Source organism: Oncorhynchus mykiss, chromosome 13 (genome assembly GCF_013265735.2).
Source record: "Oncorhynchus mykiss isolate Arlee chromosome 13, USDA_OmykA_1.1, whole genome shotgun sequence".
Taxonomy (NCBI): Eukaryota; Metazoa; Chordata; class Actinopteri; order Salmoniformes; family Salmonidae; genus Oncorhynchus; species Oncorhynchus mykiss.
The window spans coordinates 43,392,372-43,408,290 of record NC_048577.1 but is presented as its reverse complement, the minus strand read 5'-3'; the positions used below and the strand labels follow the sequence as shown (position 1 = coordinate 43,408,290).

Sequence of the window (15,919 nt, the reverse complement as noted above, 5' to 3'; positions counted from 1 at the left end):
ACATTGAATGTAGTCTAAATGTTTTCAGCTGTCATAGATTTTTTATATTCATGAAGGTGCTGAAGATCTGTACATGTAACTTTTCTCTTTCAATATTTGTAAACAAAGTCATTAATGTCATGCCAATGGAACTTTTTGCTCCACTATAGTTGCTCCACTATTTTTGCATCAAGGTCTTTACCAGCCTTTGATACCACAGAGGTCATTTCTTCAGGTCTCCGTTAAGTGTGTAGCCTAATCTGTTTCTCATTTGTTCCCTTTAGGAAATAACAGATCTCGTACAATATATCATGTTATAACATTGTTAGAATATTGTTATGTAATATTAAATAAATTGATGAAAGACACATTGTTTAGATAATTTTATTGACCATACTACACTACAGAATATTACCAAATAGTTATTTTAATAACTTTTCATTGTCCTCTTTCTCTCTCGCTCTCCCTCTAACACCGTATCAATTTATACTTCATTTATTTAGATTTATTCAGATGTTTCATCCTCAGAACATTACACCTATTTCTCTCCAAAAAGCCTTGCAGAATAGAAGTTGGTTTGTGGAGTGGGTTGACATCTAGTATGGGATTGGTCCATAGAATTCGGTGTAGGCAGCAATGATCCCAGCTGTGTCCATCATGTTCTCACACCAGTAGTTAAGCTCACACACCTCCCTCAGACTGGGAATGAAGGGGTTGGGCAGTTTACATCAAATAAGAGGAAGAGGTGAAAGAAGAAAGGAGGAAGAAAAAAACCCAGATGAAAATCTGGATATTATCCAGTGTGAAGAAAGAGGCTTATATAATTAACTTTTCACTCCATGATAACAACAGGAAATTCCCTGAAGATTTGAGCACATTTAATCTTAAATGATTCTTAAATGAAGTGGAAATTATGCTTGTTCCCATACAAACATTGATTAACAGCAAAACACATACACTGAGTGTACAAAACATTAAGAACACCTGCTCTTTCCATGATATAGACTGACCAGGTGAAAGCTATGATCTCTTATTGATGTCACTTGTCAAATCCACATCAGTCAGTGTAGATGAAGGGGAAGAGACACGTTAAAGAGGGATTTTTAAGCCTTGGGACAATTGAGACATGTATTGTGTACTGTGTGTGTTCCATTCAGAGGGTGAATGGGCAAGACAAAAGATTTAAGTGCCTTTGAACAGGGTACCAGGCGCACCGGTTTGTGTCAAGAATGGCAACACTGTTGGGTTTTTCACACTCAATAGTTTCCAGTTTGCATTAAGAATGGTCCACCACTCAAATTACATCCAGTCAACTTCACACAACTGTGGGAAGCATTGGAGTCAACATGGGCCAGCATCCCTGTGGAACACTTTCGGCACCTTGTAGAAAACAACCTTGTGTGCCAGGCTATCAGATGACAGACAGGGGACAACAGAACAGTACTGTACCTCTCCAGCTGAGTCAGGGACAAGTCTGCAAGGGCAGTGCTGGCTCTCTTCTGTCGCACCAAAGTGGAGGCCAGGTCCTTCTTAACAAACACACCTGTAAGGTCATAGAACATATTCACTTTTTAAAATGAAATAAATTTAAACAAGTGTAATCCCACTGCACTTAGAATAACCATGTTCAGTGCATCTACGACTGGTCATCAACATTACAGTACACACAATCAGACCCCTGCAATTCTGGTACTAATTATCCTAGTGATGTTTCTTACCCACTCTTTTCTCACTTGCAGGCTTTGAGGCAGTGGAGGTAGAGGAGTCTGTGTAGAGAGGAAACAGTATTGTACATGATTAATCATCTCGATCTGAAAACACAACTACAACATTATAAATTGTTTACATATTTTATTTATTCTTTAACATTTATATGAAGTTTCATTATTTATTTGATTATTTTCCTTATTCCATTTATGCTGAAATTCAAAAAAATAGTTGCACATTTTGCACAGGTGCAGAACCTTGACTAACGCTGTCGCTCTATCTCTGCTCTTACCTCCAATAGAGTGGCACACACATGCCAGAGCACAGAGGACAAGGATGGCCAAGGTCTTCATCTTTCTCTTTGCTGTTGGTTCACGATCTGGACGATCAACAAGTATGAGATTTAGACTGTTCTGTCTTGCTTGTCTTTCTCACCAGTACATGAACACACACTCAGTTTATAGTTATGACCCTCACAATATCTTGAGTTTGTGATTGGTTGAGGAATCATGTATCATACACCCACAACAACAGCAAATGTACACTGGCACGAGTAAACAGATACACACACACACACACACACACACACACACACACACACCCTGAATTCTCAAATAATTTAGCATATATTCTAAACATTTGAAAAAACATTCTACATTTATGCTTCATCATATTTTTTGGTGAGGTCATGCTTTAAAAAAACACAATTTTTTTAAAAACCCCATGAAAAAATAGTGTTCCAACTTTTATACTCAACTGTTGTAAAAACATATGTACATGTGTCTAATAACTCCCACACCCACAGTGGGGGCCGAAATGTACACCCTTGATCATATTACTGAGTTAAATTGTTGCTCAAAAAATGTGGAAACGCTATTATCTTATACTAATAGACAGTGGTGGAAAAAGTACCTAATTGTAATACTTGAGTACTTGATACCTTAATAAAAAATGACTAAAGTAAAAGTGAAAGTCATCCAGTAAAATACTACTTTAGTAAAAGTATTTGGTTTTAAATATACTTAAGTATCAAAAGTAAATGTAATTGCTAAAATATACTTAAGTATCAAAAGTAAAAGTAGAAATAATTTCACATTCCTTATATATGAAGCAAACCAGACGGCCTTATTTAGATTTTTTTACGGATAGCTAGGGGCACACTCCAACACTCCGACACTCCAACAATTTTCCTGTCCTGCTAAGCATTCGAAATGTAACAAGTACTTTAGGGTGTCAGGGGAAATGTATGGAGTAAAAATTACATTATTTTCCTTGGGAATGTAGTAAAAGTAAAAGTTGTCAAAAATGTAAATAGTAAAGTAAAGTACAGATACCCACAACAACTGCTTAAGTAGTACTTTAAAGTTTTTTTTACTTAAGGACTTTACACCAATGCTAATATAATTCTTCAGAGAAAGACATTTTGTTTCAAGTAATACTTTTTTTCTCAAAAAGTTAGGGGTAAAAACTATTGACATCCCTGTTTTCAATACCTTTCAATAACTCACCTTGCTAGGATAATGGCAATGAGGCATTTTATTTTATTAGTTGGAAAACATATTGGGAGGGATCTTAGACCATTCCTCCATACATAATCCTTCCAGATCCTTGATATCCTTCGTCTGGGCTTATAGATTGCCCTCTTCTATTCAAACCACAGGTTTTCTATGGATTTCAAGTTTAGAGACTGAGATGACCATTCCAAAATGTTGATTTTGTAGCCAATTAACCCTTTCTTTGTGGATGTTGACGTGTGCTTGGGGTTATTGTCTTGCTGGAAGATCCACTTGCTGCCAAGTTTCAACCTCCTGGCAACCAGTTTTTGGCTAAAATGTCCGTGAACTGGGTACAGTTCATGATGACGTTGACCTCAGCAAGGGCCCCAGGACCAGTGGAAGCAAAATAGCCCATAACATTCAAGATCCATCACCATATTTTACAGTTGGTATGGGGTTCTTTTCTGCTTATGCATTCTCAATTCTACGCCAAACCCACCACTGGTGTACGTGGCCAAAGAGCTCTATTTTCATGTCATCTGACCATAGCACTGATTCCAATACAAGTGCCAATGCTGTTTAGCAAACTCCAGGCGTCTACATTTGTTGGATGACATGAAAATAGAGAATGAAAATGTCCTATTTTTTTTTAGCATAGAATACAGCTCAGTATTTGAATTATTTATTTTATACAGTAATTTTCACTCATCTTTATCAAGGGTGTCAATAATTTCAGACCCCACTGTATAAAGACAACACTCCTTTAAATGTGCAGTACCACCAGACAACCTCAAGAGGTCCGAGTTTTAAAGCATGCCCACACGAAATCCTATTCAAACCACTAACTAACTACTGGTTGATAAAACCATATGATACTATTTGAACAAGAAGAGAAAACGCCACCCGTCATTTTGTGACAGACTTTTGATCAGAGGTTTTGCTTTTTTTATAACAAACCACAGTAATTTCCTATATGAAGAAACTGAAAGCAATTTTTTGATTGATTGTTGATTGTGTATTCATTCACCAGTAATACACATGGACGGGAATATCCAGTGCCTGTATGGAGCATTGATAAGCATATAATAACTAAAACACATAAATTGTTCAACTACTGAAGTAGAACAAAATTCTATTCTATTCGGCTCCATTCTATTCTGCTCCATTATTTTCTATTCTGCTTCATTCTATTCTATTCTGCTCCATTATATTCTATTCTGTTCCATTCTATTATATTACTCGTTACCTTTTCCCCACTCATGTTCAACTTCTTAATTAAGTAGCATATTATTGCTTGACAGCATTGCAGAATGTAGCGTTACGTAAAAACCTAAACTCTTAAGGGAAATTTCCCTCTATATTTTGCTCTCTCAGTTTCTTTCCAAGTCGGACTTCTGGACCGCTGAATTGGCCCCAAATTGCGGTGTGCAATTTCAGGGTCTGGGTCAGTGCTGGTGTCGTTCCTCCATGTAGGGACAAAGTTCAGAAATCTATCCTAGCAAAGCCTTAATTATGAACATTTTGGTTCTGCAGAATCACAAAAAAACATCAATGTGATTGCCCATTCGTGGGCAGTGGTGAAAAAAAGTACCCAATTATCACACTTGAGTAAAAGTATAGATACCTTAATAGAAAGTTACTCAAGTAAAAGTGAAAGTCACCAGGTAAAATACTACTTGAGTAAAAGTCTAAAAGTATTTGGTTTTAAATGTACTTAAGTATCAAAAGTAAATTGAATTGCTAAAATATACTTAAGTATCAAAAGTAAAAGTATAAATAATTTAAAATTCCTTATAATAAGCAAAGCGCACGGCACCATGTTCTTGTTTTTAAAATATACGGATAGCCAGGGGCACGCTCCAACACTCACACATTATTTACAAAAGATGCATTTGTGTTTAGTGAGTCCGCCAGACCATAGGCAGTAGGGATGGCCACGTGTTCTTTTGATAAGTGCCTGAATTTGACAATTTTCCTGTTCTGCTAATCATTCAAAATGTAGGGAGGACTTTGGGTTGTCAGGGGAAATGTATGGAGTAAAAAGTACAATATTATCTTTAGGAATGTAGTGAAGTAAAAGTTGTCAAAAATATAAATAGTCAAGTAAAGCACAGATACCCCAAAAAACGACTTAAGTAGTACTTGAAAATATGTTTATTTAAGTACTTTACACCACTGTTCGTGGGTGTGCCATGACCAGATCCAATGTCCTGCTTGTGTCTCTCTCGTCTTCTAGAGACTGACATTCACTGTGTTCAGATGACCTCGGGTTTTTATGGTAGGGCAAGGAGCTGCGTCTTGTCTACATAAACAGTGACCAGCTGACTACTTATTTGTGTATGTGACCTGGAAATTAACATTTTCTAATGATACCATTGATGCTCCCATTTGCAAAAGTTAGGGAAAAAGCTACCAAAAATATATACATTTACATTCCAAAAGTGGAAGATGAGGCCATACAAACTATTGGATAATCAAACAGATAGTAACTGACTTTGAACATCATTTACACTTACAGTTTAAAAACAGGTGCAAACGTTGTCATGCTGGTGCAAAAATGTAGCTTCCCTTAGCTTTTATTGTTTCCACACTACATTTTTCTGATTTGTTGCTAACACACTGGTCAAACTGGGACAGCTATTAGCGTTCACACATTTGCTCCCTATTCAAAATCCTATTCAGCTGAAATTCGGTAACACGTGGAACCAAATGAGGTGGAATTCTGTAACCCACAAGTAAGGTTACTAAGCCCCCCTGAGGAATATCGTGACACCATAGGATTTAGACAATGAATGTAAGAAACTCTTCAAAAACACTTTTTAATACATATAAATACATATGGGTTAGACAGAGACGGTTGTCTTAGTGTGGATGGAAAAATGGAACAATGGAGGTGGGTGTGAAGCTAATCTTCACAAACACAGATTTCTGAAAGCAGTTATTCTTTGAGGGTGTGGTGATTGTGAGTAGGCTATAAAGTTATACAATAAATGGAGCTTGAATTATATAAATACGCAAGAATATTGCTCACTATATTCGTAATTGATTCACTGATATGTTTTCATATATTTGTCACATCTCTTTCACTGTTACATCACCGAACCAATATCCTGTTACGTAATGTCAGAGTGTGTTGAATGAGCGTACAGTAAATCAATAGCAGGAATAATTGCTATGATAAGATGGACAGGGACTCAGAATCCACGGCTCCCCGTCGTGCCTGGATTCCTGGCTCCAAAATATCTCTGATAGGCCAGCTGGTAACCATAGCGATGGGCAAAGAAGCGACAGGGAGAGTAGTCCTCACATGTCTCCGAGCGCCTCTCCGCTGGAGACTTCATTGTTCTGAAACACAGACACAAGTCAACTACAATCACAGTCAACCATTATGAAACACAGGTAAACAAAGAACACAGAGGCCTACCTTTGCCTTCAGAAAGTATTCATATTTCTTGACTTTTTCCACATTTTGTTGTGCTACAGCCAGAATTCTAAATGGTTTTAATTGATATTTTTTCTAAAAACATGTTTTTAGAAATGTTGGCAAATATATTGGCATTTAAATACAAAAATATAAATGTACATAAGCATTCATATCCTTGAGCCAAAACATGGTCATGTTCACTGTCTTCTTGGTAAGCAACTCCAGTGTAGATTTGGCCTTGTGTTTTAAGTTATTGTCCTGCTGAAGGTGAAATAATCTCTCAATGTCTGGTGGAAAGCAGACTGAACCAGGTTTTCCTCTAGGATTTTTTTTACTGTGCTTAGCTCCATTCCGTAAATGTTTTGTCCTGAAAAACTCCCCAGTCCTTAACGATTACATGCATACCCATAACATGATGCAGCCACCATTATACTTGAAAATACAGAGAGTGGTACTCAGTAATGTGTTGTATTGGATTTGCCCCAAACATAACACTATGTATTCAGGACAAAACGTTAACTGCTTTGTTTTTCAGTATTACTTTAGTGCCTTGCAAACAGGATGCATGTTTTGGAATATTTGTATTCTGTACAGGCTTCCTTCTTTTCACTTTGTCAATTAGGTTAGTATTGTGGAGTAATTACAATGTTGTTGATCCATCCTCAGATACTCCTATCACAGCCATTAAACTCTGCAACTGTTTTATAGTTACCATTGGCTTCATTGTGAAATCCCTGAGCAGTTTCCTTCCTCTCCGGCAACTGAGTTAGGAAGGACGCCTGTATCTTTTGTAGTGACTGTGTGTATTGATACACCATCCAAGGTGTAATTAATAACTTCACCATGCTCAAAGGGATATTGAATGTGTGCTTTAAAAACAGAAAAACAACATCTACCAATAGGTGCCCTTCTTTGTGAGGCATTGGAAAACCTCCCTGATCTATGTGGTTGAATCTGGGTTTGAAATTCACTGCTCAACTGAGGGACCTTACAGATAATTGTATGTGTGGGGTACAGAGATGAGGTAGTCAATCAAAAATCACATTAAAACCTATTATTGCACACAGAGTGAGTCCGTGCAACTTATTATGTGGCTTTTTTAGCACATTTTTACTTCTAAACTTATTTAGGCTTAACATAACAAGGGGTTGAATAGTTATTGATTCAAGACATTTCAGCTTTGACATTATGGGGTATTGTGTGTAGGCCAGTGATCATGTGTGTGGTACCTCCTGTAAGTGCTGCCTCTTGATGGAGTGTTGTAGGCACTTCCCCTCTGTGGACTCTGTGGGTTGATGAATGAGTTGGCTCGGTATGGACTGACAAACACATCTGGAATGCAATGGAACTAAATTAAACCATTTTATTAGAAGAAATTACCCCCATCTCAACAGGGGCGGGCATATAGATTTCAGTGGCAAAATCATATTGAATTCACAGAATGGCCTAGTTAGTCTGGAATTCTAAATCAGATGAAATAAAATAAAAAAATATATACAAATATAGTGTTTTTATAATACATCAAATGTGTGGGAATGTTTTACTGCCATGAGAATCTGAAGGTCAATCACCTTCAAAGGATTCCGTGCTTTCTTGAGAATCTGTGGAAAAGAAGGGGAAAGTTATTTGTGACTTATCACTGTAGATCACCAGGTTTACTAAAAAGATTCTGAATTGACGTAGTGTTGATTTGTAGAAATGTACCGTAGCAGACGCAGAGAGAGATGGTGACACACAGGGCCACACACTGGAGGAGAGTCCTCATCCTCACTCTGGCGGTCTGTCGGTCTCTTGGTCTGCTGGAGAGAAGACATGTTAAAATGTGTCATAATACCACCACCACCACGAGAGAAAGAAGGCATGGAGGGAGCGCATGACGTTACTGTACGTTAGGGACTGTGACTGAGCTATAAAACGAGTGAACTGGCGGTAAAGATTCTACATGGGTCTGTATGTGGGTTTATGTACATGTTAGCGCAGCCATAAATCCATTGACTACACACTATTTCTCAATGTCAACAAAAATAGTAATATCTAGGCCTATACATGTATGTATTTCTAGAGTAGAGGGCAAAACAAATTCCTAAAACCAATGCTATTTTTGTGTGACTGGATTTTAAGGTCCCTCATGTGATGTACAGACAGGAAGTACAGACAGAGTTTCTTTGGGCATACGAGGGTGTGAAAAAGTATTTACCCCCTTTCTCATTTTCTCTACTTTGGAATATTTATGTTGCTGAATGTTATCAGATCTTCAACCAAAACCTAATATTAGATAAAAGGAACATGAGTGAACAAATAACCAAACATTTACATTCATATTTAATTTATTTCAGAAATTAAGTTATGCAACACCCAGTGCCCTTGTGTGAAAAAGTAATTGCCCCCTTACACTCAACAACTGGTTGTGCCACTTTAAGCTGCAATGACTCCAACCAAACGCTTCCTGTAGTTGTTGATCAGTCTCTCACACCGCTGTGAAGGAATTTTGGCCCACTCTTCCATGCAGAACTGCTTCAACTCAGCAACATTTGTGGGTTTTCAACCATGAACTGCTCGTTTCAAATCCTGCCACAACATCTCAATTGGGATTAGGTCTGGACTTTGAGTAGGCCATTCCAAAACTTCAAATGTGTTACTTTTTAGCCATTTTCATGTAGATTTTATTGTGTGTTGACCCAGCTGCACTACAGCTTCTGCTCACAGACGGATGGCCTGACATTCTCCTGTAGAATTCTCTGATACTTAGCAGAATTCATGTTTCCTTCTATTATGGCAATTCATTCAGGTCCTGAGGCAGCAAAGCATCCCCAAATCATCACACTACCACCACCATGCTTGACCGTTGGTGTAAGGTTCTTATGGTGGAATGCATTGTTTGGTTTTCGCCAGGCATAATAGCACCCATGTCGTCCAAGAAGTTATACTTTTGACTCATCTGTCCTTAGAACAGTCTTCCAAGAGTCTTGATTATCATCCAGGTGCTTCCAGGTTTTTTTTGGCAAACCTGAGTCAACGTTTTGGACGGATCCCATTATGTCTGGTGAAAACCAAACACACACACACACACACACACACACACACACACACACACACACACACACACACACACACACACACACACACACACACACACACACACAGTGACCTTGCCACGTTTCTGACACCTGTACAAATAGCCATCCCAGATGTCAACAAGACCCCAACCTTCCGAACAAACCCCTGTCGTCTCCTGTGTTTGTAGGGTTTGGATGACAACCTGGTACAACGCCCCTCCTTTACATACCCAACGGCACACGTCAGCCCTCCAGGCATGGGGCACAGCTGGCCCACAGGGAGGGAGCTCACAGACCTTACAGGCAAAATGGTTACGAGGATATCAAGGAGTGGGTGTGTGTGTGTCTGTGTTAGTGAGGTGCTGACAGCATCGTCTGCAGCCTTTTATGCGTGTCTGCAGCCTGGAAGGCACATGCAGGATGCTACTAACCCACAGAACTGCACCACCAGGCTAATGAGCCCTATTCACTCAGCACTCAGTAGTACATCAAACAAACTGAAGGCTGTACCCATGCATCTCACTGTATTACTATTTTAATGGATAAAAGTCTGTTTGTTTTGTTATTTACAGTTACACTTCATTCTCAGTTGCAAAAAGTGACAGCCAGTATTTACACCTAAACATTAACCTCCTTTATGGGATTTCTGTTAGAGTTAAGTCAAAGTTACCTATATCAAATGTATATCTTGTTTTTAGTATATTGTGGATAGTATATTGTTATGTAGCTATAAACCTATGAGATAGTTGTACTTACCCTAAGAAGGTAGTTATGGTGTCAACTCTGTTGGTAAAGTTTCTTTCACAATCTCTCTCTCTGTCTTTCTCTCTGGTTGATATTTCTTTATTCTGTATAGCAAGGCTTATATACTGTTATACCTCTTCTCCCCCCACCCGTCTGTTTCCCCCTACTCCCTCTTTCTCAGCCCTCCCTCTCTCTTTCTCCTCCCTTCTTTCTATCAGCCCATTCCACCTCCTCAATCAGACCACACTTTAACTCACTCTCTCCCTCTCTCTTCTATAAACACACTCACACGTTCACTGAAAAACAGATTATGGAAAGGTGGAGTGGAATGAAGCAAAACAGACAGGGTGTAAACAGAGAAAGAGAGCGGGATGGAGGAGAGGAATAGAGAGGAAGTCCAGTAGCGGAGTTACCTGCTCTATCACAGCTACCTGACAATATTTACTGCTGTTTACCAACATGACAGCATGGCATGAAAAGAGCAAGTAGCATACAAACTCCACACGGACTGACTCCACTATTTATCATCAACACTTTATGAAAATGTCAGTCCTTGTCCTTTCATGTTTTTGACTATAGTGCCAGTCCTTGTCCTTTCATGTTTTTGACTGTAGTGCCAGTCCTTGTCCTTTCATGTTTTTGACTATAGTGCCAGTCCTTGTCCTTTCATGTTTTTGACTATAGTACCAGTCCTTGTCCTTTCATGTTTTTGACTGTAGTGCCAGTCCTTGTCCTTTCATGTTTTTGACTGTAGTGCCAGTCCTTGTCCTTTCATGTTTTTGACTGTAGTGCCAGTCCTTGTCCTTTCATGTTTTTGACTATAGTGCCAGTCCTTGTCCTTTCATGTTTTTGACTATAGTACCAGTCCTTGTCCTTTCATGTTTTTGACTGTAGTGCCAGTCCTTGTCCTTTCATGTTTTTGACTGTAGTGCCAGTCCTTGTCCTTTCATGTTTTTGACTATAGTACCAGTCCTTGTCCTTTCATGTTTTTGACTGTAGTGCCAGTCCTTGTCCTTTCATGTTTTTGACTGTAGTGCCAGTCCTTGTCCTTTCATGTTTTTGACTGTAGTGCCAGTCCTTGTCCTTTCATGTTTTTGACTATAGTGCCAGTCCTTGTCCTTTCATGTTTTTGACTATAGTACCAGTCCTTGTCCTTTCATGTTTTTGACTGTAGTGCCAGTCCTTGTCCTTTCATGTTTTTGACTGTAGTGCCAGTCCTTGTCCTTTCATGTTTTTGACTATAGTGCCAGTCCTTGTCCTTTCATGTTTTTGACTATAGTGCCAGTCCTTGTCCTTTCATGTTTTTGACTATAGTGCCAGTCCTTGTCCTTTCATGTTTTTGACTATAGTGCCAGTCCTTGTCCTTTCATGTTTTTGACTGTAGTGCCAGTCCTTGTCCTTTCATGTTTTTGACTGTAGTGCCAGTCCTTGTCCTTTCATGTTTTTGACTGTAGTGCCAGTCCTTGTCCTTTCATGTTTTTGACTGTAGTGCCAGTCCTTGTCCTTTCATGTTTTTGACTGTAGTGCCAGTCCTTGTCCTTTCATGTTTTTGACTGTAGTGCCAGTCCTTGTCCTTTCATGTTTTTGACTATAGTGCCAGTCCTTGTTCTTTCATGTTTTTGACTATAGTGCCAGTCCTTGTCCTTTCATGTTTTTGACTATAGTGCCAGTCCTTGTCCTTTCATGTTTTTGACTATAGTGCCAGTCCTTGTCCTTTCATGTTTTTGACTATAGTGCCAGTCCTTGTCCTTTCATGTTTTTGACTATAGTGCCAGTCCTTGTCCTTTCATGTTTTTGACTATAGTGCCAGTCCTTGTCCTTTCATGTTTTTGACTATAGTGCCAGTCCTTGTCCTTTCATGTTTTTGACTGTAGTGCCAGTCCTTGTCCTTTCATGTTTTTGACTATAGTGCCTGTCCTTGTCCTTTCATGTTTTTGACTGTAGTGCCAGTCCTTGTCCTTTCATGTTTTTGACTATAGTGCCAGTCCTTGTCCTTTCATGTTTTTGACTGTAGTGCCAGTCCTTGTCCTTTCATGTTTTTGACTATAGTGCCAGTCCTTGTCCTTTCATGTTTTTGACTATAGTGCCAGTCCTTGTCCTTTCATGTTTTTGACTATAGTGCCAGTCCTTGTCCTTTCATGTTTTTGACTATAGTGCCAGTCCTTGTCCTTTCATGTTTTTGACTATAGTGCCAGTCCTTGTCCTTTCATGTTTTTGACTGTAGTGCCAGTCCTTGTCCTTTCATGTTTTTGACTGTAGTGCCATCCTTGTCCTTTCATGTTTTTGACTGTAGTGCCAGTCCTTGTCCTTTCATGTTTTTGACTATAGTGCCAGTCCTTGTCCTTTCATGTTTTTGACAATAGTGCCAGTCCTTGTCCTTTCATGTTTTTGACTATAGTGCCAGTCCTTGTCCTTTCATGTTTTTGACTGTAGTGCCAGTCCTTGTCCTTTCATGTTTTTGACTGTAGTGCCTTTCCTTGTCCTGTAATGTTTTTGACTGTAGTGCCAGTCCTTGTCCTTTCATGTTTTTGACTATAGTGCCAGTCCTTGTCCTTTCATGTTTTTGACTGTAGTGCCAGTCCTTGTCCTTTCATGTTTTTGACTGTAGTGCCAGTCCTTGTCCTTTCATGTTTTTTACTATAGTGCCAGTCCTTGTCCTTTCATGTTTTTGACTATAGTGCCAGTCCTTGTCCTTTCATGTTTTTGACTGTAGTGCCAGTCCTTCTCCTTTCATGTTTTTGACTATAGTGCCAGTCCTTGTCCTTTCATGTTTTTGACTATAGTGCCAGTCCTTGTCCTTTCATGTTTTTGACTGTAGTGCCAGTCCTTGTCCTTTCATGTTTTTGACTATAGTGCCAGTCCTTGTCCTTTCATGTTTTTGACTGTAGTGCCAGTCCTTGTCCTTTCATGTTTTTGACTGTAGTGCCAGTACTTGTCCTTTCATGTTTTTGACTGTAGTGCCAGTCCTTGTCCTTTCATGTTTTTGACTGTAGTGCCAGTCCTTGTCCTTTCATGTTTTTGACTGTAGTGCCAGTCCTTGTCCTTTCATGTTTTTGACTATAGTGCCAGTCCTTGTCCTTTCATGTTTTTGACTGTAGTGCCAGTCCTTGTCCTTTCATGTTTTTGACTGTAGTGCCAGTCCTTGTCCTTTCATGTTTTTGACTGTAGTGCCAGTCCTTGTCCTTTCATGTTTTTGACTGTAGTGCCAGTCCTTGTCCTTTCATGTTTTTGACTGTAGTCCCAGTCCTTGTCCTTTCATGTTTTTGACTGTAGTGCCAGTCCTTGTCCTTTCTTGTTTTTGACTATAGTGCCAGTCCTTGTCCTTTCATGTTTTTGACTATAGTGCCAGTCCTTGTCCTTTCATGTTTTTCACTATAGTACCAGTCCTTGTCCTTTCATGTTTTTGACTATAGTGCCAGTCCTTGTCCTTTCATGTTTTTGACTGTAGTGCCAGTCCTTGTCCTTTCATGTTTTTGACTATAGTACCAGTCCTTGTCCTTTCATGTTTTTGACTATAGTGCCAGTCCTTGTCCTTTCATGTTTTTGACTATAGTACCCGTCCTTGTCCTTTCATGTTTTTTACTATAGTGCCAGTCCTTGTCCTTTCATGTTTTTGACTATAGTGCCAGTCCTTGTCCTTTCATGTTTTTGACTATAGTGCCAGTCCTTGTCCTTTCATGTTTTTGACTATAGTGCCAGTCCTTCTCCTTTCATGTTTTTGACTATAGTGCCAGTCCTTGTCCTTTCATGTTTTTGACTATAGTGCCAGTCCTTGTCCTTTCATGTTTTTGACTGTAGTGCCAGTCCTTGTCCTTTCATGTTTTTGACTATAGTGCCAGTCCTTGTCCTTTCATGTTTTTGACTGTAGTGCCAGTCCTTGTCCTTTCATGTTTTTGACTGTAGTGCCAGTCCTTGTCCTTTCATGTTTTTGACTGTAGTGCCAGTCCTTGTCCTTTCATGTTTTTGACTGTAGTGCCAGTCCTTGTCCTTTCATGTTTTTGACTATAGTGCCAGTCCTTGTCCTTTCATGTTTTTGACTGTAGTGCCAGTCCTAGTCCTTTCATGTTTTTGACTGTAGTGCCAGTCCTTGTCCTTTCATGTTTTTGACTGTAGTGCCAGTCCTTGTCCTTTCATGTTTTTGACTGTAGTGCCATTCCTTGTCCTTTCACGTTTTTGACTGTAGTGCCAGTCCTTGTCCTTTCATGTTTTTGACTGTAGTGCCAGTCCTTGTCCTTTCATGTTTTTGACTGTAGTGCCAGTCCTTGTCCTTTCATGTTTTTGACTGTAGTGCCAGTCCTTGTCCTTTCATGTTTTTGACTGTAGTGCCTGTCCTTGTCCTTTCATGCTTTTGACTGTAGTGCCAGTCCTTGTCCTTTCATGTTTTTGACTATAGTGCCAGTCCTTGTCCTTTCATGTTTTTGACTGTAGTGCCTGTCCTTGTCCTTTCATGCTTTTGACTGTAGTGCCAGTCCTTGTCCTTTCATGTTTTTGACTGTAGTGCCAGTCCTTGTCCTTTCATGTTTTTGACTGTAGTGCCAGTCCTTGTCCTTTCATGTTTTTGACTATAGTGCCAGTCCTTGTCCTTTCATGTTTTTGACTATAGTGCCAGTCCTTGTCCTTTCATGTTTTTGACTATAGTGCCAGTCCTTGTCCTTTCATGTTTTTGACTATAGTGCCAGTCCTTGTCCTTTCATGTTTTTGACTGTAGTGCCAGTCCTTGTCCTTTCATGTTTTTGACTGTAGTGCCAGTCCTTGTCCTTTCATGTTTTTGACTGTAGTGCCAGTCCTTGTCCTTTCATGTTTTTGACTATAGTGCCAGTCCTTGTCCTTTCATGTTTTTGACTGTAGTGCCAGTCCTTGTCCTTTCATGTTTTTGACTGTAGTGCCAGTCCTTGTCCTTTCATGTTTTTGACTGTAGTGCCAGTCCTTGTCCTTTCATGTTTTTGACTGTAGTGCCAGTCCTTGTCCTTTCATGTTTTTGACTACCAAAACAGTGTTCTTAACTGCATAGTGGGGTGATGCATTTATTATACTAATCATATCTAGGACTATTTGAGTATAGTTCTACAGTTGGTTGTATGTAATAACCTCTTTAGATTTCAGCTCAGATGAGAATATAAATCCCTTATGCAATCTCACTTATGTAACCTCACTTAAGTTGGAATGTTCTAGGAATAACTCAGTGAAACCAGACCTGCCCAAAGGGAAACAAACAGAAGGTGAAGAGCCAGACGGATACAGTGCCTTCAGAAAGTATTCACACCCCTTGACTTTTCCCACATGTGATTGTGTTACAGCCTGAATTTAAAATGTATCAAATGTAGATGTTTTGTCAGTGGCCTATACACCATACCCACAATGTCAAAGTGGATTTATGTTTTTGAAAATGTTTACAAATTAATAAAAAATGAAAAGCTGAAATGTCTTGAGTCAATAACTAAGACTAAATAAGTTCAGGAATAAAAATGTGCTTAACAAGTCATGTAATAAGTTGTAATGGACTCACTCTGTGT

The 15,919-nt window shown here is 39.2% G+C and overlaps 2 protein-coding genes across 3 annotated transcripts; both read right to left on the bottom strand.

The window, feature by feature from the left end:
- Nucleotides 1-347: 347 nt before the first annotated feature.
- LOC110486465 (bone gamma-carboxyglutamate (gla) protein) lies at nt 348-2,133 on the bottom strand. Its single transcript, XM_021558091.2, has 4 exons — nt 1,979-2,133; nt 1,698-1,745; nt 1,429-1,522; nt 348-678 (listed from the first exon to the last, which is right to left on the bottom strand). Exons 1-4 carry the CDS (start codon nt 2,037-2,039, stop codon nt 576-578), a joined length of 306 nt encoding a protein of 101 aa, XP_021413766.1. The 5' UTR covers nt 2,040-2,133; the 3' UTR covers nt 348-575.
- Nucleotides 2,134-5,982: 3,849 nt separating this feature from the next.
- On the bottom strand, nt 5,983-10,547 carry LOC110486464 (matrix Gla protein). Of its 2 annotated transcripts, none has more exons than XM_021558090.2 (5): nt 10,419-10,547; nt 8,311-8,405; nt 8,178-8,207; nt 7,836-7,938; nt 5,983-6,527 (listed from the first exon to the last, which is right to left on the bottom strand). In XM_021558090.2, the coding sequence occupies exons 2-5, from the start codon at nt 8,369-8,371 to the stop codon at nt 6,377-6,379; spliced, it is 345 nt and encodes a 114-aa protein (XP_021413765.2). In that variant the 5' UTR covers nt 8,372-8,405; nt 10,419-10,547; the 3' UTR covers nt 5,983-6,376. The 2 variants fall into 2 exon arrangements, with proteins under 2 accessions (XP_021413765.2, XP_021413764.2); XM_021558089.2 differs by having other exon boundaries at nt 8,311-8,402.
- Nucleotides 10,548-15,919: the final 5,372 nt, after the last annotated feature.